This window comes from Lygodium microphyllum, chromosome 17 (genome assembly GCF_053477565.2).
Source record: "Lygodium microphyllum isolate KBCC chromosome 17, Lygodium_microphyllum_v1.1.10, whole genome shotgun sequence".
NCBI classification, from domain to species: Eukaryota; Viridiplantae; Streptophyta; class Polypodiopsida; order Schizaeales; family Lygodiaceae; genus Lygodium; species Lygodium microphyllum.
In genome coordinates this window covers 61699394-61725454 of record NC_141151.1, presented here as the reverse complement: position 1 = coordinate 61725454, position 26061 = coordinate 61699394, and the positions used below count along the sequence as shown (strand labels likewise).

At 45.0% G+C, this 26061-nt stretch overlaps 1 protein-coding gene across 5 annotated transcripts in view; it reads right to left on the bottom strand.

Annotated features, from left to right (window-relative positions):
• LOC148021953 (kinesin-like protein KIN-7D, mitochondrial) overlaps window positions 1-26061 on the bottom strand; it is a 47033-nt gene that overhangs the window by 3529 nt on the left and 17443 nt on the right. For all 5 annotated transcript variants that reach the window (XM_087697489.1, XM_087697491.1, XM_087697490.1 and 2 more), the window contains 4 exons: window positions 17859-18005; window positions 17347-17529; window positions 16798-16974; window positions 3-227 (listed from right to left, as the gene is read on the bottom strand). In XM_087697489.1, coding sequence (XP_087553615.1) covers window positions 3-227; window positions 16798-16974; window positions 17347-17529; window positions 17859-18005 — 732 coding nt within the window. The remainder of the gene's footprint in view (window positions 1-2; window positions 228-16797; window positions 16975-17346; window positions 17530-17858; window positions 18006-26061) is intronic.

Below are 26061 nucleotides of genomic sequence, written 5' to 3'. Positions count from 1 at the left end.
ACAGGTGGGAGCTTTCGGCCATTTCCTGTAGCACTGAAAAGTTCACCAGCCTGTGTAAACTGAATCAGGGGCTTCACAACTGGCGTAAAATCCTCAGATTTCCGTCCGAATGACCTCTGTCGCCCTTTCACCTCTGTACCAGATTCTGTCTGAGCTGGTGTAGCAGAAATTGAAATCGAGGGACTGTCTATATCCAAGTTCATTGTGCTGCCAAAACTTCCGTACTTCTGCATTATGAGCCATTTGATTGTAAACAACAAGAAAGTCATTACATCTCAATGTATATGCGTGTCTTTCGTAGCTTCAAATTTTTCCAAAAAGACCCACCTAAGAATATGAATGTTTTACTTAACTTTCACATGCACCTACAAACCAATGATGGCAATTCTTTTCTTTCCCAAGAAAGGAGTTATCTATTATAGCATCTCCCAATGTAAATTCCAAAATAAGCTCTGTATAGGACTTCAATGTTACATCAAGGCACCAGCTTAAGTCTAATACAAGGGCTGGGTGAAGAGTGAATCGGGCAGTTCGTGATGCAAAATCTATGTGACTCTAAATGGAAGAAGGTGCCAGAATCCCAAGTGCACAGAAAAGCATCTCTCCCCTCCTCAACTGCTTAAAGTCAACCTGTAATATCTCCCATCCGCATGGATCATATGAAGGGTCTTAGTCATAGAGACAGTCTTTGTGGTAGGAATGTCGTGCAGATGTATGTAATGGCTATGTGCTGCTGTCCACATCAGCCAGGCTATAGTATGAGCAATCAGCTCCCATCTGTGACAATGTCCTTCACAGTCCACTGTGTGCACCAGAAGTTTGGGGTGGGGATCATGCTCAAGTGCTGTCCACAGGTAGCATCCACATGCTAGGTTTCACACCAATATCATACTGTCAACTGTACTAGGGAAGACCATCCTGAGGGTTTTCAACACCTCATGTCCATGCCCCTATGTTACTTGGTCTCTGTGTGCTATTAACCAAAGGGAGAGTAAGATTTTCCTAGGCCCGAAGTTGTCATCCAATCTCCTCCAAAATTCAGAGCAACACAAGTGAAGAATATGCCCTATCTATACTAATACTGGATGGCACATGGCACCCCCTTGATTTTGCTCATCTGCATCCTCCTCTTCGACTTGGTGGTATATCCCAAACAAAAAAAGTTGCAAAAGTCTGCCCAACAGGATATTGCACCATACCCACTCTTTTGGGTGTAGATGCCTCATCTAATGTGCCCAGCATCTCCATTCATTCATCATTGTGAGGAGTTGAGGAAATGCCCTCTATAGGAGCAACACCTGTGGACTGTGAGAGGACAGTGGTCAGACCTTCTGAGACAAATAGGTCCAGCAGGAACCCAAGTATAAAAAGCATGAGGTATTTAACTAGAAGAAGAACGAGCAATACTGAATCGATGATCAGTCACCCTGCCAGTAACTGTTGGAAGCGTTGTAGGCTCAAGAGAGGTTGGAAGAAAGAAAGAGTATGTGAGTTTACAACATCACAAGATCCTGCACTTAGTAACAAGATAATGCACAACATGAACAAGAGCAACGAGGCAAAATGGAAAGCAACTCAATAATGATCGAGATCACACAAGAGTTACTCCAGACCAAGCCACCAAGAATAATCACAAGAAGTTGGAATCAAGAGTGAAGCACAACCAAGAGCGAGTAAATGGCAATGAGTGTAGGGCACAATCTGTGGGGTGCCAATAAGGTTGCCTTTATATAGGCTACAATTGGGGTGAGACTAGAGAGGATGAGACCCAAGAGGATGAGGCTTGAGAGGATGATCCCCAAGAGGAGCCTCATGAGAGAAACCCCAATATCACTTTATAGAGTAGTATATAGATTTCGAATGCCCCCTCTCGATACTCAATAAATGCTATGACTAACAAGAGAGTTCAATGATACAAAGAAATCAACAAAACACTGGAACCATGGATGCCCTAGTCCTGCACATAGACTGGATGTGCCTTGGAGATAGCACCAAGACAACTCCAACAGATGTCCTAGTCCTGCACATAGACTGGAAGCAAAAGAGGTGTGAGCTATGGCAGATGGGGAGAGAGAGAGAGAGAGAGAGAGAGAGATGTGGGAACTCCAACAGTCACAATGTGTGACCGGCCTTCCCTTTATTCAAATGTCACGGAAAGAATAAAAAAGGAAGTGATAGTGATGGGCACCCGCCGCCTACTGTATGCAGGTGCGGGTACTGTCAGTATAGTAATACATAGGTGGCTAGGCACAGGCACCGTTACCCCCAACAACCTCCCACTTAAAGGCGAATGTATCTTGAGTGAAGAGGGAACAAGAAAAAAAGTGACAAAGTACGATGTGTACATAGAGTACAACAGGATGAGGAATAGAGATTATCTCATCCAACGCCCATCAACTTCCTAAGGAAGGTAAAACGCTTTGCTGAGAGACTTTTTCGTGAGCAGATTTGTAGGATTTTGGTCAATTGAGATCTTAACAAGGTCAACAGACTTATCCTCAACGACCTCTTTGAAAAAGTGGTACCACATCTCAATGTGCTTCATCTTTGCATGGAAGACCGGACTCTTGGCTAATTGGATAGCACTCATATGAATCTGAATGCAAGTAGGGACCACGTCAGTCATACCAAGGTTTGCCACCAGACGGCCTAACCAGACAGCCTCCTTACAAGCCTCAGTGGCTGCAACATACTCAACCTTTGTATAGAGAGGGCCGTGCATTTTTGCATCCTGGACATCCAAGAAACAGCACCCCTAACAAAGGTAACACATAGCCAGAGGTGGATTTCCTATTGTCTGCATGCCCTGCATAATCAAAGTCAGTGTACCCCATAACTCCTATATTCTAGATACCATCTGTTGTGCCCTTCAAGTACCTTATGATGCCCTTAACAACATCCCAATGCCGCCTGCCAAGTGTAACCATACAGCGTGCCACAACTCCTATTGCAAAAGCTATGTCAGGGCGAGTGGCTATCATGGCATACATCAAACTACCTATTGCGAATGCATAAGGAATCTTTGCCATCTCGGCCTTTTGCTCATCAGACTGTAGACAATCAACCTAGCTCACCTTCACATGAAAAGGCAAAGGATAGTCAATAGGCTTAACATCTTACATATGAAACCACTCAAGGACCTTTTGGATATACTCCTTCTGTAAGAAGTAAATGAGCCCTTGAGAGCGGTCACGCATAATTCGCATCCCAAGAAAATGCAAGGTCTGTCCCATGTCTTTCATCTCAAAGCTCTTCTTAAGCTGACTTTTCAGAGCATCTAGCTCATCAGGAGCTCTCCCATGAATCAACATGTCATCCACATAGAGTGCCAAAATCAAAAGGCTGCCATTACGAGCCTTCTTTGTGTATAAACATAGATCCATATCATTGTGTGTATAGCCCTATGAATGCATAAAAGCATCAAACTTGTGGTATCATTCCCTAGGTGCTTACTTAAGGCCATAAAGACTCTTTCTCAATCTGCACACTAGGTGTTCCTTGCCTTTTTCCTCAAAGCCCTTAGGCTATTGCATATAAATCTCCTTATGCAAGTCTCCATGTAGGAAAGCTGTCTTAACATCCATTCGATAAAGGTCTAGGTCAAACTGAGCAACCAATGCTAGTACCAAGCATAGGGTAGTCATTTTGACTACAAGAGAAAAGACTTTCTCGAAGTCAACACCATGCTCCTGTTTAAAACCCTTAGCAACTAATAAGGCCTTATAGACATGCTTGGGGCATCCAAGGGTACTCTTCAACTTGTACACCCACTTACATGGCAATGTACGCTTTCCACTAAGCAAAGGAACCAACTCCCACATATGATTTTTCTGTAAAGAGTCAAACTCTGACTGCATGGCCCTCTCCCAAGAGTGACTATTACCATGGCGCATGGCCTCATCACAAGTGAGAGGCTCACCTACATTTGTCACACCACATAATCAATGAAGGGCTCAAAATGCTCAGGAGGACGTCTGGCTCTAGCGGAGCGTCTCAAGCCAGGCTGAGGAGCCTGCACATTCTATCTAACATCATGGTCATGGGCCACTGGAGCATTAGCTACTGCTGCAAGCTATCTAGTTGATTGTACAGGAGCAGGAGGCTTCTCCTAAAATATAACCCTACATATCTCGACTATCCGCTCAGGTTGCTTATGCATATTTTCCTCATGGAAAACTAGATCATGGCTGTGGATGACCTTCCGAGCCTGTGGATCCCATAGGCGATAACCCATCTCACTTACATCCCCGTAACCAAGAAAGATGCATTTCACGGACTTAGGATCTAGCTTTGTGTGCTTGTCCTTGGGGACATGGCAGAAAGCCTCACAACCAAAGACATGTAAATGAGCATACAAGGGAGGCTTTTTAGACCACACCTCCTTAGCAACTTGAAAGTTAATAGTACTGCAAGGAGATCGATTGATTAAGTATACGGCAGTAGTCATTGCCTCAATCCAAAACTACTATGGTAGGCCTGCCTCGCTAAGCATAATATGAATCCTTTCCTGTATTGTCTTGTTCATGCTCTCAGCCATACCATTCTGGGGTGGGGTGTACGGGGTGGTCAACTGACGCTTCATACCCCTCTCATCGCAAAACTGCTCAAAGGCTTTAGAGACATACTCACCCCCATTATCTGACCACAGACATTTCAGCCTATACCCAAATTGGCTCTCAACCAATGCAAGCCAATGCTGAAAGGTAGGCAAAACATCAAATTTTAGCTTTATGGGATATGCCCAGACCCTATGTGAGTAATCATCAATAGATGTGACAAAGTACTTCGTGCCTCCTAATGAGTGACAGGAGGGCATAAGTCCACAGACATCAGAATGACCAAGAGCCAAAGGCTCACCTATGCACAGAGTGCCAAACTTCTTATGCATACTACGTATTTGCCTACCATACAAACAATGATTACATGACTCAAAACACTTATAGTCAAGGGACGAAAGTTCTTGCAAATGAGTAAGCATTTTCATTCCCTTTAAGGACATTTGCCCGAGGCGATGATGCCAAAGAGATACATGTGGAACTGCAGCCATAGACAAAACATAATCTACGCATCCAAATACAACCAAGGGATATAAAGTGCCAGACTTGGCACCATGTGCCAGAATAAGGTTCCCACGGGTGATCTTCCAAGAAGAATCCCCAAAGAAAACAAAGTAACCCTCATCATCGAGTGTGCCAATACAGATAAGACTCTTCATGAGAGAAAGTACATGTCGAACATTATGCAAAGCAAACATACTACTCGAAGCAAATTGCAGTCGGATATCACCAATATTAACTATCTACAATGCCAAGTCATTCCCCAAACGGACAGACCCCATTATATTGTGATAGGAGTGGAACCACTATCTATGAGGGGTCACATGAAAGAAAGCCCTTGAATCCATCAACTAACACTGAGTAAAACCAGGCGAGGCATCAGTCAGCTGTGACTCATCCAAAGAAGAAGTTGCAAGTATGTAATATCAAAGTTAGGTTGGTGCACTACAGTAATCTCTTTGATCTTAACACTGGACTTAGCAGGGACAATGCTGCGATCATCAGACTTGTCCTACACTTCCCCTTTGCCCTTTTCCTTGTGCTTGTCAGCGCGCATTTTATGGCATTGTGGCCTTATATGTTCTACTTTCCCACAACAATGGCATGTCAAATCAGACTTACGTCTATGAGACTTACTACGAGACTATCCACAGGACTTAGAATGAGACTTCTGCGAGTATCTACCACGGCAGTCATTCTCGCTCTTGTTATCATGGCGATCCCGAACAGTCAAAGCATGAGAAGTATGAGAAGCATCCACATTCTTCCTATTGATCTCCTTTGTCAGGAGTGCACCCTCTACATCAAACAATTTCAGCCTATTCTTGGGCATATTTGCATATATAGCAGTATGGAATATATCCCAAGACTCAGGCACAGTGACCAACAAGAACAAAGGTGGAAGATTATCCTTAAAGTCAATACCCTGCGTTGACAACTAGACAATGATAGCATGAAACTTGCTCAAATGCTAAGAAAACTAGTACCATCCTTTATATGAAGGTCCATAAGCTGCTTTAGCCAATACATTTGAGAAGCAAGGCTCTGCTTATCATAGATATTACAAAATTTTTCCCAAATATCCCATGCGGATTGTCCATATGTGAAAACATTATAATAAACCTACTTGTTGAGGGACAAGATAATCATGGACCTGCAAAGCTTATCTAAGTCATCCCATACATCTTGATCTTGACCTTCAGGCTTAATACTCTTGCATTTGATCGGCCTAATCTGAGATTTCTGCACCAAAACTTGCCAAATTTGGGTCTTCCAATAGCCAAATTGCTGCCATCCAGCTTTCAATGTTGAAGATGACACCGTCATTTGAATGACCAGCCATATTGTAGTAAAAAGAGGCACAGTGCAGACCAAATAGGCTGTTGTAATACTTGCAAACAGCCCCAAAAGCATTGCCAAAACAAGTTGAAAACAAGAGGTACATACTAAATAATGAGTTGTCCACAAACTATGACCAAAATAGCATCAAATGGAGGGAATCACTCTCATAAATAATACAACAATATACAGCACGTGAGCAGAAGTTAAAATAGCTCAAGCTCAACTTCAAATAAAATCCAAATCTCAATGTAACATCCAAGTGTCAATCAAGTAAGCGGCTCCCAATGGAACAAAAGTCAAATGCCAAACGAGCAAACAAAGCTCAAATCCTCGTGTGAGTGGCATCCAAGCAGCCAAGATACATCAAGTACATAGCAGAGAGCATAAGACCCAATTAAAGCTTCAAGCCCGTAAGGTCATAGACCTCTGAAGCATCCAATGAAGTAACTGACAACCAATGTCAAATGTCCTAAGCTCAAATGGATTCAATAGCATAACCAAGCATAGAGCTTCAATGTCATGTACCAATGCATCTGATAGAATGCCCGAATAGCATGAAAGAGCATTAGACATAGACTATCCCTGTTAAAAGCTTGTTGTCCACTGTATGTAGAGCAGTAAAATGGGAGTCAAGACTGAGCAAAAGTGAGCTCAATCGAAGCCCAAAAGTATTCCGAGAGCGTGGACAAGCATGTGGCATCAATCATAGACATCAATGTATCATCCCAAGTAGCCAAGAAGCATCAACAAGCAATAGGCATATGCTTTCACCGATAAAATAGCTTTTAGCCCTGCTTATTACAGTAGCAAAAATGATAGTAAAATTGAGCCAAATATGGGCTCAAATCAATCCAAAAGCATTCCAATACATCAGCCAAACATTCCCCAAGTAACAACATCAAATGAGCATCCCGGGAGCATCACTTAAGCCAAGAGCATGGCATTTCCCAAACAAATAGCATTCAGCCCTGTTATGACAGCAGCGATATCTATGAGAAAACTGAGCTAAAAGAGTGCTCAAATCAGTCCAATAGCATCTCAAACTAATGACATATGATTGCCCAAGTATCCGACAACAGAACATAGGTATATGGGCATCCCGGGAAGCATATATTAGCTCCAAATATTGAAGATATGGCTGTCCCCGTTTTATTACAGCATGCTGCCCTATTTGCACAGTTAATAGCTGAAGCTCAATGACTCAAAACCAATGCTCAATCTTAATCGTCAATGCTGGGAGGAGTGGTAAACAATGCCAAAGCCTTTGTCCAATGCCAAGGAGTGGTTGAGCAAGCACAAGTGCTTGAAAAATGGTCATAGCTGTAAAAACGTGTTTGTATTTTTAGCCCTGAATATTGAGCTTGAAATAAGCTCAATGTAGGCTCAAGAATGCCTAAGATAGTCCCAATAGGTCCTGAGAAGTCCTAGAGCAATGAGAGCTCAATATGAACCTCAAGTGGTGGAGCTATGGCTGCCAATGGTGAAACCCTGCTGTAGGTAACTTGAATGAGAGGTGAAGCATGCTAGATTGAGCTTGAGCTCAAGGAGAAGAAGGCTCTGATACCAGTTGAAGGGAGAAGCCCAAGTGGAAGCACGAGCAAGTGGAAGCAAGAGAGGTGTGAGCTATGGCGGATGGAGCAAGAGAGCAAAAGAAAGAGAGAGAGAGAGAGAGAGAGAGAGAGAGAGAGTCAAGATGTGGGAACTCCAATAGTCACAATGTGTGACCAGTTTTCCCTTTATTCAAATATCAATAAAAGAATAAAGAATGAAGTGACAGTGATAGGCGGCTGCTGCTTGTAGTGTGTAGGTGTGGGTAGTGTCAGTGTAGTAATACACGGGCGGCTAGGCATAGGCGCATTTAGCCCCAACACATTGGCTACCTGATTGGGTTCAAAGTCTCCATCTTAGCAGTTGTGGCTGAATCTTCCACAAGTCACGATTTCTTGTAAGGACAATCTCAAGTGAGATGCCCCTTCTTACCACAAACCCAACAATGTTGCTGCTGCTGCTCCTCCTCCTCCTCCTCCTCCTCCTCGTGTCTTCCTTCATTATGAGGTAATTAGTTGAAACAATAATAAATCCTTGCTATGAGGAATTGCTTTTTCGAGTGCACTAAATTCATGCAAGAATATCTGTGGCTACCTATCCTACCTCATGAGCCTTGAGCTATGGATTCATCTTCTCTCTTAAGACTCGTGACTCCCTCTCTTGAGTGTCTAGGCCTTGTGGCATAAAAGAAGTCTCTATTAACCATGTCTCTTGTCTACCAGTAGGAACATCTCATATCCCCAATCTTCTTTCTTGTATGGCATCTGTCACTTCTTTGACAACATGCATCCTCTCAGACACCCATCTGCATCTTGCACATATGACCTCTCTCTGATGTGATGTAAGTGATGCTCTAGCTATCTCTGCTATGTAATGGAGTGATTTCAAAAACTAAGTCACAAAAGGCAGCTCCTAAAGATCGACCGATGCGCCGTTGCCCTCGCCCTCGCCATCGAATCCCATCAAATCAGCACCCCCGCTAATTAACCATCGTGCCCCCCCCCCCTTCTCGTTAGAACGTTGCACCTCCCCCTCCTCGCCATCACGTTGTGCCTCTCCCTCCTCACCACCACGCTGCCTGCCCCCCGCCCTATTGGCACCCGTCGCCGCCTGCACCTCCACTCACGCCGCCTCCTGAGCCTCCCCTTGCCAACAACCCATTCGCCCCCCTGTGGTTCCGCTTGCTTATACTCCTTTCGCGCTGCTCCCCTCCCCCCTCGGTAGCTCTCTCCACACAACACTCCCCACTCCAGCAGTACAGTAGTGTGTTTGGTAGGTTCTCAATAGGGATGCACGATGGAAACCTCTGATCAAACGGTACATTCTGCGAGTGTCCCCCAGTCAAATACATTGCGCATCATCCTCTCTAAGGAACAACTCTCAGCAGTCCGTGCCACAGAGTTGGAGCTAAAAGAAACAGTGATCTTTCGTTAGATCGTAGGACACTCCCCATCCAGGGCTTAGCTTCAAGATTGGCTTCATTCCACGCTACGCATTGGCACGACGCAGATTGTGGAGGCGATTCTCATGGGGCAAGGGATCTTCATGGTACGACTCACCTCGGCAAATGCAGCCCGTGAGCTAGTGGCCAGTTCTCCCTATGCTTCCACGAAGGGGGCCATCTACATGGTCCCCTGGTACAGTGGCTTCACAATGGAAGCATTCGTGCTCCACAACAGTTTCCTTAGACACCCGGTCACCTTACTCTTCCCTGTACTGGCAATAGAGAATCGCCAACTTGTGGAAGACTTTGGATGACTCTTCGGCACTGTCATTTCCACCTCTTTCGCAGATGCAGTGATAGCCGCAAGAGTCCCAAAGGTATGGGTGGCAGCGAAAGAGACAAAGAATATACCACAGTTTCTAGAGATTGAGGCAAGTAGATATTCCTTCAGGCAACAGGTTATTGTGACTGGGCAGCTAGGGCAGTGCCTATGTTGCCATGACTTTGGGCATCTGGTAGCAGAGTGCATGCGCTTCGGAGCTAAGACAGCTCTGTCGACAGGCCCACAGGTGGACGTGGATGGCTTTACATGGGTCCAGAGACGACAAAGAGAGAGACAGTAGGGGGGGGCCGCAGCCACAACCCCTTAGACACATCCACGGGAGCAAGAGGGCGAGCATCCCTCCCCTCTCGGCAGAGCACCACGCGGACTCCCCCTCCTCGCTCCATAGGCATACACATCCATCCCCCACGGAGGCGTCACAGGCCACCCCGCCCAAGGGCATACATCTCCCATCCCCTCCCCACGGTTTCCCCCCGTCCCTAGCCCACAGCCCCCCCACACCCATTGTGTGCCTCCGACTACCCCACCATCCCTCGATCCTCCCCCTCCCCACCACCACCCCCGCCAACCAGTCCCCCTGATCCCCACCCAGTAGAGGTGACCCCCCACCCCTACAGGAGGTGAGGAGCCCCATACGCCAACATCCTCCACTCACCAGCAGTCCAGCCCCCCTCCCCCTCCCCACACAGCCACCAACTCATCCGTCCATGCCGCCCACCATCACAGCTTCCTGAGACAGGCACAACTGCTACCACATGAGGTTTTTTGCAGTAGGCCATGGTCTTTCCTGAGAGTTGCAGAGCGGGGAGAGTTCCCACTACCCATGAGGTGGGAATCTTCGTGGTACGCAAGTCAAGGAGCGGCAAGGTCCATCTACTAGCACCACTGGATGAACCAAACTACACCTTCTTTCAGACCTCTCACACAGGAGATTGGACGATGACTCAGATAGAGGAGGAGGCGAAGAGCCAGGTGGTAGACCACATCTCCCAGTGGATGGAGAAGGTGGACTATCACTTTTCTCCTAGTAGTGGCCAGGTTGCATGAAGGATATTAACTGGTGGGCTGGGGCCAAGGTCCCACATTTGAGCATTATCTTTCGAGCCCGTCCATAGTGGAGAGCTTCGATGGATGCGATCAAGTGGCCCTTGGCATAGGCGGCCATTTCTACCAATGTACAGAGTCTTGCCTCTTAGCTTGGTTGATAGATGCTCTAGTGGTACCACCAGGCACATCCATCACCCCCATGGTCCGCCCGACGGCTACCATGGGGGAATGAAGCTCACCGTCCAGGCACATCCATCACCCCCATGGTCCGAGGCTATCATGGGGGAATGGAGCTCACCATCCCGGCCGGTAGCGAAGTGTATCCGTATGCCTCATAGCTCCTCTTCATTGTCAACAACTTCCACACCGAATAGATGCTTGTTCGGTCAGTCACATGTTTCCCTATGAGTTTACATCTTGCATCTTGGAATGTAAATAGCCTCCACTATAGTGGAGCATGTGGTTCCAAGAAGTTGATTGTTTGGCAGGAGTTGCAGCCTGCCCTTGCTGGACGGATTGACATCTTACTTCTATAAGAGCACAAGCTCACTCCCACCCAGGCCCAGAGGGTAGGGAAGGTACTCCCGGGAAGTTCACACACTTACTGGGAGCACATCATCGGTGCCCACGGCAGGAGTGTAGGCGTATGCACCTCTATTGGCCCGAGCCTCACCGCCTATGTACGGGACCATGGGACAATCGTGGCAAGGAGGGTTCTATGGATCAAATTGGATATTGGGGGCTCATGCCTTGGAGTCCTCAATGTTTATGCCCCTACTGAGGTTAGGGCACACAGTAGGTTCTGGGTGGAGATTGCAGCAGGACTCCCAGAGGTGGACTCCTAGATTATTGGAGGAGACTTCAACAACCTGGAGGCCTTCTAGGACCAGCAGGGCAGAGGCAGAAACTACCAGGGCATGGCTGGGGAAGAGCAGGAGGCATGGGAGGTCTTCCTACTGGCAGTAGGAGCACACGATGCTTGGAGAGACCCAGCTTTCCATAGGAGGGAGAGGTCGCTGGACTTCTCTTGGGGACTTCTCTTGGGGATACAGGCGGCTAGGCGGAGTCTTGATGGAGCGGTTGGATAGGTTCTATGTGGGAGAGTGGGGATGCTCTCACAGAGGCCAGGTAGGGCAATTGACGGGCACCACTTTGTATGATCACTCCCCGGTTCTCCTAACACTTGATCCCTCAGCATTTGCCCTAGACATACGATCCTGTCGGATCCCTGACTCGATCTATAGGAGGGAGGAGGTGAAGAGACAGATTGACAGATTTAGACTAGGGAGTGGGACAAGAGGGACCGGATTGCAGAGGAGATTACAAAGGTCCTAGCCGAGTCAAGCAAAATCTGCCAAGAGGCAGCCCTACAGGCCAGGCAACAGAGCTAAGAGGAGGAGAGAGCACTCTGGCAGGACCTAGAAGTCATGCATAGATTACTACAGGAGGCACCAGGGGATCCCATCCTCCACATACAAGAGGTGTGCGCACGAGTAGCCATCACCGGCCTAGAGGACAGGCACTCGGAGTTCTCATTCTGTACCTCAACAGCCTTCTGGGCGCGGAAGGGGGACACGTTGTGCAGGGAGTTTTTCCAGGTGTATCAGCCCCGCACCTTAGGAGAGCAGATACGCAACCTTCTGGATTAGTATGGGAGGACTTGTTCTAGCCCAAACGAGGTGATGGAAATTGCCACCGACTACTACAGACGCCTTTTCCAACAAGAGACAGCCTCAGCTAGAGGACAACAATGTAGACAACACGTCTGGGATCACATCCTGTCCCTCGTCACAAACGAGATGGGACGCTCCCTCCTAGTCCCCTTCACAAATAAGGAACTAGAGGAGGCTTTCCATACACAAGACGGGCAAAAATGCCCAGGAGAGGATGGCCTCTCTAAGGCCTTCTTCACTACCTACTGGGAGGTGGTGAAGGACCCCTTATTGCTGGCCTTCTAGGAGATTTTCACTTCAGGATGGATGCCAGGGAGTCTTTTGGCAGGTCTTATCAGTCTCCTCCCCAAAGGGAGAGACCGGTTGGAGCTATCCCAGTGGAGACCGATCACCTTGTTGTCAGTGGTCTATAAGGGATTGGCAAAGATGATTGGTAGGTGACTTCGCCCCGTACTTCCAGACATCATTCATGACACACATACAGGCTTTTTCAGGATAAGAGCATCCTAGACAATGTCTTCACCTTCTTTGAGGCGACAGAGTGGGCCCAACACAGTGGCCAGGGATTGACTGTACCACTCCTGGATTTCGAGAAAGCCTGTGACAGGGTGGACTGGGACTTCTTAGAGGGCACCATGGTGAGGCTAGGCTTTCTCTAGGCATGGATCCGCGGGGTCTCCGCACTTTATAGATCGGCTACCAACAGGATTCTCATAGGTGGCAGGCGAGGGGAGGAGATTCGGCTGGAGAGATCGGTCCGGCAGGGCTGCCTCCTAGCCCCGTACACCGACTTCCAGTGAGAGAGGAGACGGAGTTGTTAGACTCAAAGTATGTAGATGATACAACACTCTATATAGAGGACGATGAGTTGATGGTGGAGAGAGTGAGACTGGCTCTCAAGGTGTTTTGTACTATAGCCGGAGCGAAAATCAACTAGCGAAAGTCGGTTGGTTTTCTTACAAACCCGGACTCTAGCATGAAGTGGAGCATCCACTTGGGATTTAGATGGGCGTGCACAGGGTAGACCGTCCGTTACCTAGGGTTCTAGGTGGCACTCGACATCATGCCCAGTAGTTTCTTCCAGTCCTTGACTCTATTCGGAGGAAGTTGACCTGCTGGGCCTTTCCCTAGCAGACCGAGCCCTAGTGGTTAACCAGGTCCTCCTAGCGACGGCTTGGTACATCGCCTCGTGTTGGTGCTTCTCTTTGTCCTACGTAGTTCAGCTTCGCCGCCTAGTGCGGAACTTCCTCTGGGCCGGGTCAAACAGTTCCAGGGATTCCCGGGCCAAGGTGGCATGGGCGATCATCATCCGGCATTGGTCAGAGGGAGGGCTTGGGATCATAGGCTCAGAGTATCAGAGTATGGCCCTCTTGGGCAAGCTAGTAGTCCGCGACCTCACACCAAAGGGGTAGACCTAGAAGGTTCTATTGCAGGAGGGTCTCCAAGAGTATAGACCGAGGTTTGGCGGTGATTGGAGGCCGTCCCTGAGATGGATCTTCACGACGGCGCAAATCACCCTCCCCAGATCCCCCTTCCTACGCAGCCTGCTTCGTGTATGGCAAGGCCTCCGTAAGGTCCTAATTCAAAGTCCCCTAGGTTGCTAGGAGGAGATAGACCCCCAGTCAGTGATCTCGAATCCCGAGGTCAGAGATCAGGATGGGGTACAAATTGGCGAGCACCCCCACATCTAGTGGGCTGGTTGGAAGGCCAGCGCGGCTCGTACCATCAAGACATGGCAGGAGGTGTACATGATGGTGGACGAGGAGGTGCTGCAGCAGGCATCAGGTTGTCATAGAGGAGTTGAGTTGAGGAGAAGGGAGATAGACGCAGCAATACCTCAGGAGTGGCTTGCCCCCCCAATACGAGAGCCGGTAGAGCTCGGGGAGGTATGGGCCGCTAGGTTTTCACCAACAGGTATCCCCCTATAGGTGGTAGGTAGAGTGGGCGGTGCCCCACATGGGACTTTCTTCATCGTGTAGGAAGGGGGGTGTCTGGCCCTTGACAAAGAGCAGCAAGATGAGGGGATAGTTGTCCTTTCATTGAGGAGGATTCGGGTAGTTGGCCTTCAGGGGAAGACATAGCGGCTGGACCCTTATGTCTTCTAGGAGGAGCTCAGGGAGTGGCGCCTCTGGATTTGGGAGGGCAGGCCACTTGATGAGTTGAAGTGGGATTCGGAAGAGTGGCTATGGCCGGCCACTACAGTCGCCAAGAAGCCACTGAGGTTCTTGGAGTACACAGCCAAGATTGGCAACTGGGGAGCTTTCTACTGGCAGGCAGTCAGCCAGGGCCGTCACCTTCTATATGAGGATGAGATGCACACAGTGGTTGGTTTGAAGGGTCTACCCATCCGCCAAGTACTGGAGCCCATAGGAGACCGCTTTGAGGTATGAGAGATCATAAGGAGTCTTATTGGATGGCATCTCTGGAAGGCGCGGTGTCAGGAGGTTTTTGGCGGGGAGAGACTTTCAATACAGGCGACTTTAGCAGAGCTCTAGACCTCCATCATCCACTCCCTCCGCGACCGATGGGACTAGGTGCAGGGTAAGTCTCGAGCTCGTCAGGAGCTCTGTTTTCATTTCATGCGCACTTGGGGCGGCTAGGACCTGTTTTTCGTGATGCAGGCACGTAGCTCCGGATGGCGATACACCCCCCTCCATGGCTTCTTGCCCCCATCTCCCGGAGACCGCCTTGAGAGGCTTGTATACTTGATATATCTGAGACTCTGCATCAGCTCCAGCTAGTCTATTGAGCATGAGCACTTCCTTGTATTTAGGTTTTTTTTGAAGGAATATAATCAGCCACGCTTTATTTGCAAAAAAGAAAAAGAAAAAGTGATGCTCTAGCTGTCCTCTCCCTCTCCCTCCCTCCCTATCCACTGCCCTCTTCCATCCCTCCTTGCCTCCCTTCCAAAAGGGTCTCTTTCCTCCTCTCTTGAAAAGGAAGTAGTCTCTAAGAGGCAGTTCTCCATGTCTCTAGCTGCCCAATCCTTCAAGAATAACTTAGTCCCCAAATCTGTGCCATGGGCTCTTTGGATGGTGGTCATGAGTCCTGACATGGAAATAGAGCCCTCTGAGCCTCCACGAAGAACCAGATAAGCTGGAATATAGTAAATGAAAGCAGTATAGACAGCTAAGAGCTCCAAACCTTAAATAAAAAAATTAAAAATTTTAAAGTCAAAATAATTTGACCTTTATTGGGATGATACGAGAAGATTTTATTCAAAGACTCCATGATGGATATACCACAACTTGATGGAAATTACGTCTCATAAAATAAGATGAGAGTATCATGTTCAAGAAGGAAGAAGCATGCCATGATGCATGGATAGTGTGGTCCATTCAATTGGTGTGATTAAAACCAATCCAGACATGGTAAGACTAAAAGACTCAGAGAAAAACATGCAATAATTGGACTTGGAAAGTCACAAAAGCTGCAGTTGTAAAAAGTACTAGCTTGAGACAATCCTCCATTTAGGAAAACATACTAGAAGAAATAAAGCAATGGAAAAAAGTTTTTAATCTTTTGGCTGGCTCTCTGGTTGTGGTAGAGACAGTAAGCTGTTCCATGATGAGTTTTATCAACATGCCATCCACTTTAAAGAAATAACATTTTGTGAGAACACTTGGATTTTTAAAACACTAATCTCTGCATAAGCAATACATTTTCCACATAGCTAGATGGGTAAAGGGCCAAGTATGATTCAATCATAAAAATTAGGGAGATTTATTCACTTTGAATGAAGCTCATTGCATGGTATATCTACACAAATAGATACTGAGGTATTTTATAGGGGAATCTGAGTTGGAGTAGTGAGGGCTTCTTGTCCCCTTCATGGTCTATGATATGTACAAAATATTTATGTAAATGAAGTGTGTGTGGGTGTGTGCATTATAGTGTATGTGTGCATGTACACATGCATTTGCACGCATGCACGCACACACACGCACACATGTATGCGTGTATGTATATGTGAGATGTAGATGGTTGCAATACAGTAGTTGAATGACATACACAATTTATAGATGTAACCATTTGTTAAAACTGGTGTGCAGAATGAGTTCTCTAGAATGCATAAATTTCTGCACATAACTAGATGGATGGAGGATCTGATTTTCAGTTGGAAAGAATGCTTTGGAATTGTAGAAACCCTAAGCTGGTTCTGTTTTCTTGGTCAGCTAGTCATGTTGACAATTGTAAACAAAAAGCCCATTCTCAACCTTGAGCCCTCAAATATCAATAATCACATCCAGACAAGACCCACACTTTAAGCTTTGAGACTTATCTGAAACACCACATAAACTAACAATGTATCTGAAACAGGCAACAGTTTCTAAGAAAAGTTACCCGAAGCTTGAACCAACCGAGCATACCACGCCGTTTAGACTTTTTGTCTTTTAAACCCTCCTCAGCCCCATTCAGTTCAGTTTTCCCTTCAGCAGAATGTTCTATCTCATGTGCTGCTAAGCTTGATTCATCATCCCAATCTAATGCTGCACGTCTTTTTGCTCTGAATGACTTCAACTGCCGAATAAAGTATTGGAAGAATCAGTGCTCCTTCCCTGCCTTTGTTGCTCCCTCATTATCCATAGAAATTGATGTATATCAAATAATAGTTAACACGAAAATTTGTATGGTAGGCATGTTGATAAAGTCTTTTCAATAACCCCTCACACAGAATTTCGTAGTGATCACACCCCCAACAAAATCAAGAATATATGCAGACACTCTGAGTGTCTTCATGTGCATGCTTGCACACACGTGTGGACTTCAATTCAGCATTCTCTCTTTTCTTTCTTTCAGTCTACATTAGAGATTATTCAGATATAATGTACATCACGCTGGTCGATATGTAACAGTTTAGTCAAAACAAAAGGCATGTTTGATTCAACTCACATCCTCTTCCCCAAAGGAATGCCTCCTCCTAAGAATTGGGTGTCCTGATTCTTGTGACGACGTACTATTCTTTGTTGAAACCAAAATTAATTTTGTCAGTCTTTGGATCCTTCCCAACAGAGCTGCCTTAGCTTGTTCTTCCTCTTCCAACCTGGATTGCAGCTTCACTTGCCCTGCTTCCAACTGCATACAGTAGTGTCAGTAAAATTCTATGGAATGATGCAAACAAATGTCCAGGCAACAGCATCATAATATCACCATTTGATGGTCTATAAAGTGAATCATAACATGAGCAACTGATGCCTTTTACTATGGCCATCGCAACGTCAAATAAGAGGGAAATACATGTTCATAAAACTTGTCGATGCACAAGCACAACTATTGAGGCCAAATCCCTACAGCTTCAAAATTATCATACATAACTTTTCTGTCTATTTTGAGTCCTAAGATGCAGTTCACCTTCTATAAAGAACTGTTAAAAGAAACTAGTTCAATGCATTCACAATTGTTACCTGTTGACGCAAACTCAGCAAATCCTCTGGAGTGGTACCATAGGCACTTGTTTTATCAAAAATGCCCCTCCTCAACTGATCTAACTCTTGCTTCAGACACAATATTTCTTTTTGATACTTTTTTATGAGTGATTTTTCATCCATGATCTGCACCAATCTAAATATCAACTCTCTCTCTCTCTCTCTCTCTCTCTCTCTCTCTCTCTCCAAAAGTCACAGCAAAGAAACAACAGAAATTGCTATATGCCAAGGAACCAAGTCTTCCCTAGACAAAAGATCAATGTGTTGGATGAGATCCAAGTGCCAATGCAAGAGACCTTTCAGCTTAGGAGGTGTCTCTGCACCCAAGAAGTGGAATTTTAAAAAAAGCATTCCGGGTTATCCAATTATGCCAATAGCCCTAGAAATGGAGAAAATGAAACAGGATCTTTATATATGGTTGTGCCAGATTGGAATATCTAGTTCAAGCAAAGACCCAGTCAAAGAGGTGCAGCGACATGCCAACCACAACCCTTCAAATGTAAAACAAGAGGGTCTAGATTTTCCATGCTAGGGGGTACAAAAGAAAGCAGTGGTGAGAAGATTCCACACTGGTGAGACAAAAAAAGCAATTGCCATTGGAAATCCGGCATTAACCAAGTGCCGCAGCAAGAGAAAGTCCCCCAACCATGACACACCAAAGGAAGCCCTTGCAATCTTTTTCTTTCTGTAACAAATAATTGTATTAATTATGAAGAAAATACTAGATCACATGGTTACAAGATACAGGATGGCTCTAGGCCATCGTGCATAAAATTTGAGACATCACAGTCAAGGTACAAAAAAAGTAAAGTGACTAGAGGGGGACATAAGAAACTCCGGCATGCCAAGCAAGCAAATCTTGTCTAGGGATAACATCTGATAACTCAATCAAGTCAAGCTGCCAGTGAAGAAGTCCTTTCAAGTGGACCATATGACTCTGCACACCCGATGAAGCATCAAAGATGAATGCATTGCTCATGCTCCATATATGCCAATAATCCCAAAGGAAGACCTTGCATTCACTCTCTCTCTCTTTTTTTCGTAAAAGGTCACTCTCACACTCTCTCTCTCTCTCTCCATAAAGAAGTGTAAATTAACATATGGAAATTTTACATCGGGCCTTCAAGCCAACCAAGCAGAAGAACAGCAACAATCATGAGGCCAAAAGGCTAGTAGAACAGCACACTACATGAACAGAAACTCTTCAAAAACCTATCCAACATTAATCATAGGAACAAAGGAAGGGGATTATTTGGAGAATACAACAGCGGTGGAGTGAACAATATCCATGCATGGAGCAGCCACCTCTCCAATTATGAGACTAACTGAAATCATAGAAGAAATCTACCATAGAAGCAAGCCCCGCACGTGTCCCATGCGGCCGTGGATACCCAAGGCCAAATCAAATATGAAAGCATGTATGGTCTGCCAGATATACCAAAGACCATTCTATTGCATGAAGTGAAAGAGACAAGGATGATTAGACTGCAATCTGTCCATGGAAGGCATCTTGCTGAGGATCCAGGAACAGGCAAGCATTCTCTGGCCTATCATTGAGGTCCATATTCTGGAAATGAAGTCCCAAACCAGTTTGGCAACAAGGCAAGAAATGAACAGATGAATTGGTGTCTCATCATAAGTGGTGCAAGGGAGATCTTTCATGCCCATAGCACATTGCTTGTGGGCAAACCCCCAATGAGAAGCCTCCAGAGAAAAACTTTTCCTTGATAGAGGCGCTTGGATTTCCATAAGTGAAGCAGGCAATCACAACACTTAGCTACACTATCATGAACTAACCAAATTTTGTTGGCTTTTTCAGTAATCCATCTCTTATCCTCCACCATTTTATGATAAATTTGATTAGCTAACCTCTTTAGAAAATCCTGGGGTTTCAAAAAAGTCCAATCCATCCATGGTGATAAGGGTAAAGGGGTAGGCAAGCGAGAGTGTCTTGAAGCCGATCCTCCAAGGTTGACCAAAGCCTATAAACTCTCAGTATTTGGAAGTATTGGCGAATGCAGTGGAAATAATAACCCCTTGTGCAACACGGGATAACAGCATCCTCATCCTGGATAGTCTTTAGGCCCAATCTCACCATCCTATTACATTTAGCCCTTTGCAATTGCTTGTCAGGCCAATCAAGTAACCTGGATGTAGCCAAAACCTCTGCTTGCAAAGAATACACTTTCTTTATGAAATCTAGAGAATGCCATGTAGTAAGGCGAAGAGACTTCTTCCATGAAGCAATGAAGTGGGTGAGGAGAAAAGAATTAGGAGTTTTAAGTGGTTACTTGGAATTTAGGATACTAATGCAGTGTTTGTATTAAAAAGCAATGTTGGCTATTGAAAAAACAAAGAAATAGGAGGCAATACCTCATACAATGCTAGTGAACCTCAACAACTAACACTTATAAAGCACCACCTAAGCTACAAATATTTTGTATATGCTTGTGAGATACCACCATATCCCTAGGCTCATAGATAAGGGGGAAGTTGGTAAGAACCCAAAAAGAGGATATGCATGAGAAAATGCAGCTCATGAATTGAGCTGAACTAAATAGCATGAAATGTGAGGTGGAGCATGATATACTGGAGGAGCCGCATGTTGGGAAAACAAGTGTATACACATGCATAATAGAGTATATAGGAAGGAAAATGCTAACCACCCTACAAACCACTTTACAATGCTTTAAAGGGGAAAATTTTACTAAATCTAGAGGTTCATGTAATGGAGACATTAGTGAATAGGAGACTTGATGACACTATGACTGATTTTACTAGAAAATGTCTATGGGAAAATGCATATGCGGACAAGGATACTACAACTAATGAGCTCAAACAGAAATGTGCAACTCGTAAGAAATAATTGGAGGGAAAAATACAAAATGGATAGAGGTGGCCAAATATGGGAAAGAAACTCTTGCAAACAACATAGACATTTATGAATGATACTTTGGAAGCGGAAGCTAGAAGGTGAGCAAGGGCATGGCATGTGCAGGTCACAAGTTGGGAATAAAGGGGGAGCCCACACCAGTGTCCCACATGCAAACCCTGATTTGGGAGTCCCCAAACTTTCTATATATAGACAGGCTGCCCTCCCACTTAGTCAATTTGTTTTTTGCATATTACAAGTGTTGAAGCTTCATTGTCCACACCTTGTTCGCAAAGGATATCTCGGCAGGAGCTGTCCAAGACTACTATCCATCCATTGGCATTGGTTTCTCAGCCTTCTTGCACAATTCAGACTGTTTGCAGCCATCTATTGCTTGCTGATCTTCGGGCAACTACTACACACCATGCGTTTACTGGTCCCATCACTGTGTTTGCCCCAGATCAATTGTCGCTAGCTATAGGTGATTGATATTCACTGCATACTATGTTTGTTGCATGAGTATTGTATTCTATTAAGATTCATTCAGTTTCTTATTCATTGTGTTCATTGTCTTTGAGTTACCCTAACCCTAACTACGTTCTTTTATCAGTTTGTGCTATTGTCGTACTATTGTGTTTGAGTTTCTATGTTAGGGTCTTTCTCCAGACCTTCGCCTTGGTAATATTGACCTCCATAAAATTTGCCCATTGTGGCTTTACCTGGTCCTGCACCATGTCCATAATATAATAATAATATAATAATGAGTAGCATGAACAACATCAATGAGAGTTTCCTATGAACCCAACAAAGTTCTTTAGTGATCTAGGTGGATTTGGATGATAGTTTCCGGCTCAATAACCATAGCCTCTTAAGTATCTAACAAGCACACAACATTTCTGTGTGCATATTTCTAATGGAGATGAGCTTAAAAACTATGAGTATGAAACTAATAGACATGAGCTAAAAAAGTACTAGTCTAGAAATTTTTGTCGTGCAATGGATCTCTCTCTCTCGTAATGGGCAATTATATTATGAATCACAAAAGCACAAGAGTCACAACAGTGCAATAGAAGAGGATGATGTATGCCAAGGGACTAAATCCTCCTTAGGGAGAAAACCAATGTGTTGCACAAAATGCATCTGCCAATGAAGAAGACCTTTCAACCTAGCAAGATGACTTTGAACCCTAGAGGCAAAATCAAGAGTAACTCAATTGTGTCAACCCAAAAGTTAAGAAACCAAAATAATGTTTTCAAATGTGATTGGGCCAAGGTAGGATATTTTGCCTTGCCAAAGACCCACTCTATCAGAGGAAAGTGTGAGAGTATGTAAAAACAATAGCAAGAGGATAAGAGAATGAGGAGGACTGGCTGATCATGAAGGACCAATGATGGATAATGAGAGAGGGAGAGCAAGCACCTATATATAGGCAAACTCAGGCCACAACTGGCTGATCACGAAGGACCAATGATGGATAATGAGAGAGGCCCAGAACAACCTAAAGTGCCAAAAAGAAATGCACTAATGTGCCATCCATCTAAAGTCCCTAAAGCACATATAATGACAGTTAGAGCTCCTAATGTCCTTGTCATGTCCTTGTCTGAGGCTTGCAAGGAGATGACTCAGACTTGCAAGGAGATGACCATACAAGACACGCATGACTCCTAACAAAAAGGACCCACCATAGCCCTCCAAATGTGAAACAACATGGACAGATCTTCCTGGCCAATGGATAGGAGATGAATCTATGGCTAGAAAATTCTACACAAGTATTAGAAACGAAGCAGTCACCGTTTGAAATACGGCACCTGGAGACAGCAGAGCTGATGGGCTCTCTCTCTTTCTCCCTCTCTTTCAATCAAGTGTGTCTAAGATCGTTTAGTCAATACGTAAGTCCCATGTAGGTGCTTTGATAGACCTGAAGGAGGGGCTAACATGCCACGCTTGGATCCCGCACTACCTTAAACCATGGTTGAAGCTTCTCTTTTCCGGTCACTCCAGCTATTCAACTGCTCCTAGAGAAGAAAGTTGCTAGAGTAACAATCCTTGAATCCTTGGCATATGCGAACAAATACTCAATGCAACATAAATATGAAGGCTTTTCTTGTCAACCGTATGTATCATGATCCCCACTAGCATAAACATTGAAGGACCATACGTTTTGCTTCCGAAGGCCCTCCCGATAGGCATCCAAAGATCCAGCGTATTGGCTTCAAAATTGGATAGATAAGACGATACCTTGCGAGCTATTGGGCATGACTTAAATAAATGCAACAACGTCCCAAGTACAAAAGACACAATGACAATAGGTTATCTTTCTTTTATCACCAGTTGGTAATACTCCCACAGAAGTCTCCACATGAATATTTTATCTTTAAAAGGGATCTTTGAAGTCCAAATATTATTCAAGCTCGATTCATGGTTATTTGATCACCCGTACTTGGTTCATGGTCCTTTAGCAATGCCAGTAAGTGGGAGACCCCCTATAGAAAGCCTCTAGATAAAAACTTTGCCTTGAAGGGAAGTTTAGGCCTCCAAAATCAAAGCAACCAATCACACCACTTAGATTTACTATGGCTTGAAGACCAAACTTTATTTGCTTTCTCAGTTACCCATCTCTTTATAATAAACCTAATTGGCTGATCAATTCAAAAAAGCATAGGTATAAAAAAGCTTAGTCTAACTATGGGGTTGAAGGCCATAATGCAAGAAAATGAGAATACCACCAAAGCCATTCCTGGTGCGAGGTTATGCAGCTGTAGGACCACTTGAGAGTCAGTGTGCTCACATACAACTTGAGGGTCTTCACATCACACTATGGTTGTTTGATACCCTAGTCATACTTATACTACTATATGAAGTAGAGGTATGGGGTTGCAGCTTGTACCGTGAGGACCTAAGTCACATTTTAAAGAAATCCTCGTCTATAGAATACAAATACAATTGTAAGACACAGTTAGGATTAGGGTTAACATAGAGACAATGAACACACAAGATAATGAATCTAAATAATGAATAAATACAATGCTCAATGCAATAAACTCACTATGCATGGTGAAAACTAACCCCCAAACTCTCATGTCTCAAAGATAGGTTCAAAGAGTATGAGTGGAAGAGTGTGTCGTACTCTAATGGATCATGAAACGTAGCACGCAACTTCCATGAGTGTCTGGCAGTAGCAAACGTGTTGAGAGATAGGCATGTGAACCCTATGTATATAAGGGTGGATAAGGGTAGCTGGGTATGAATGGACTAGAGGGCAGGGGGAAACCCTAACCCTAGCCATCCAAAGGCTATTTTAACAGCCAAGAGGTCACTCCCAAATTGGGGGAGAGTGTAGCAATTGTACTTGTGAACAACTCATTAAGCAAGATCTTCTTGTACTTGAGCTCTCTCTCCCTCTTGTGCACAACTTCCCATGCTCTCACTCTAATATTCCAACATGGTATCAAAGCCAAATTTGATCCAACAAGCTTCCCTCAACTTCATTTCCCACTAAGTGCACAAGAGCATGCTATTTTCTCATAGTACCTCTTCACCTCCATTGTTGCCTACCATACCCACCTTTGTTGGACGACCTGGGGAGAGCAAAAGAGAGCATTTTAGCTCAAGATTTCTCCTGAAGATCTGTTTCCTAGCTCGCGCATAGCATCGTGGTATGACAAACCTGGACATTGGAGGCGCAACAGGCCTGCATTGTAGCAAACGTAGAAAAGGCGCAATTTCTGACAACGTGACGTTCAGTAGGCTGCCACGCACTATGGAAGGTGCAATATGGGTGGGCTCCATGGGGCATTTGTAGCTCCACAAGTGAGCTTTCTACACCTAAGAGCGCTCAGAGAAATTCCCTCTCTATTGCTCACAATAAAGAAAACCCTAACTGTAGTTCTGTGTGGCAACCATAGCACAAGCCTAAAAGCTTGGTTTTTTGAATTTTTCTACTAGCTTAAATCATCAACAATGATTTTAATCATTGATATAAGTCCTATGGAGTCTATGCAGATGTGGAAGGTCCATCTCAGGTCCAAAGACACTTGGTGGACATCATTAAGCTCATTAAAAAGGCGACTTGTAAACATATACTATGAGATGAGTGCTTATAAGCACTAATGCTACATTTCATAGTCATGATCTTGCTTCTAATTAGTATGTGAAAGATGCTTTTTGTTAAATCTCAATCTTGAGGAGATTAGTTTCTACCTTAATCGTATTTATTGAGTGCTTTATTATCATCATTCTTCCTGATCATTGTAAGGCTATGTGTAGGATATAAACACATAGACCATTGTCCTCATCCCTCATCTCATATTGTAAGACATTACATTTTAGCCTACTACTTATTAATTATTTTATTTGCTTCCGCACTTATTGGCCATTGTGTTAAGGACTTGACACTACCATTGCCTAGTGCAATCGGTAAGACCTTTCTATCATGGCCATGGCCTATGCTGATGTTAGACCTCAAATTCGTAAGTTCAATGGAAAATACTTTCATCCAAGGTAGGTATGTTGAGAAACCCTTCATCCGCAGTTTACGTTTTTGCGTTGCTACGATTTGCGTTTAGGGTTTGTAGCCCCAAAAACGGGCGCCATCCTAGACTAACTGTGCCTATTTATATGCTACTCTCTCATTCATTCTCACGGCTGATTCATTCAGCCCGTCACCTCTTCTCCATATTTGCCGAGTTCACTTCATGTTCCTCCCCGCAAACCCTACTATCTCGCTGGTACGTCATCTTTTAACATGGTGTCAGAGCTGGATCTGCTCAAACAGCGGCAAAGATCCTCCACTCCAGTGACGGCAAAGACCGGTGGCGGGTTCTCGGCATCCACTTTTCTTCTTATTCCACTGCATCAAAATCTCGTTTTTGCAGATTTCAAGTGTTTTCGGCTTGCTGTCCACACCCCTTTCGCGGATGACATCGTAGTCTCGACTGTCCCTTGCTGTCATCTACAATCTGGCGCTTATTTTCCAGCCTTCCACCTACAGTTTGCAGCTGTAAACAGTAGACGACTGTTGCTGATCACTCTCCATTCAGAAAACAATCTCATTTATGCAGATTTCAGGTATTTTAGCTTGTTACCCACACCCCAAACGCGGAGGACATCGTGGTTCAAGGCCATTGCTGTCTACAACAGTCTGGCACCTGTTTCCAGCCTACCATACACTGTTCAGAGCTGATTTCAGCATACTGATTGCTATTGCTGGTTTTTCCTGTGTTTTTAGTTTTTTTCTCTCTTGCAGCCTGTGTTTGTTGTTTTCTCTCTCCTACAGCCTGCGTTTTTAATATTTCTCTCTCCTGCAGCCTG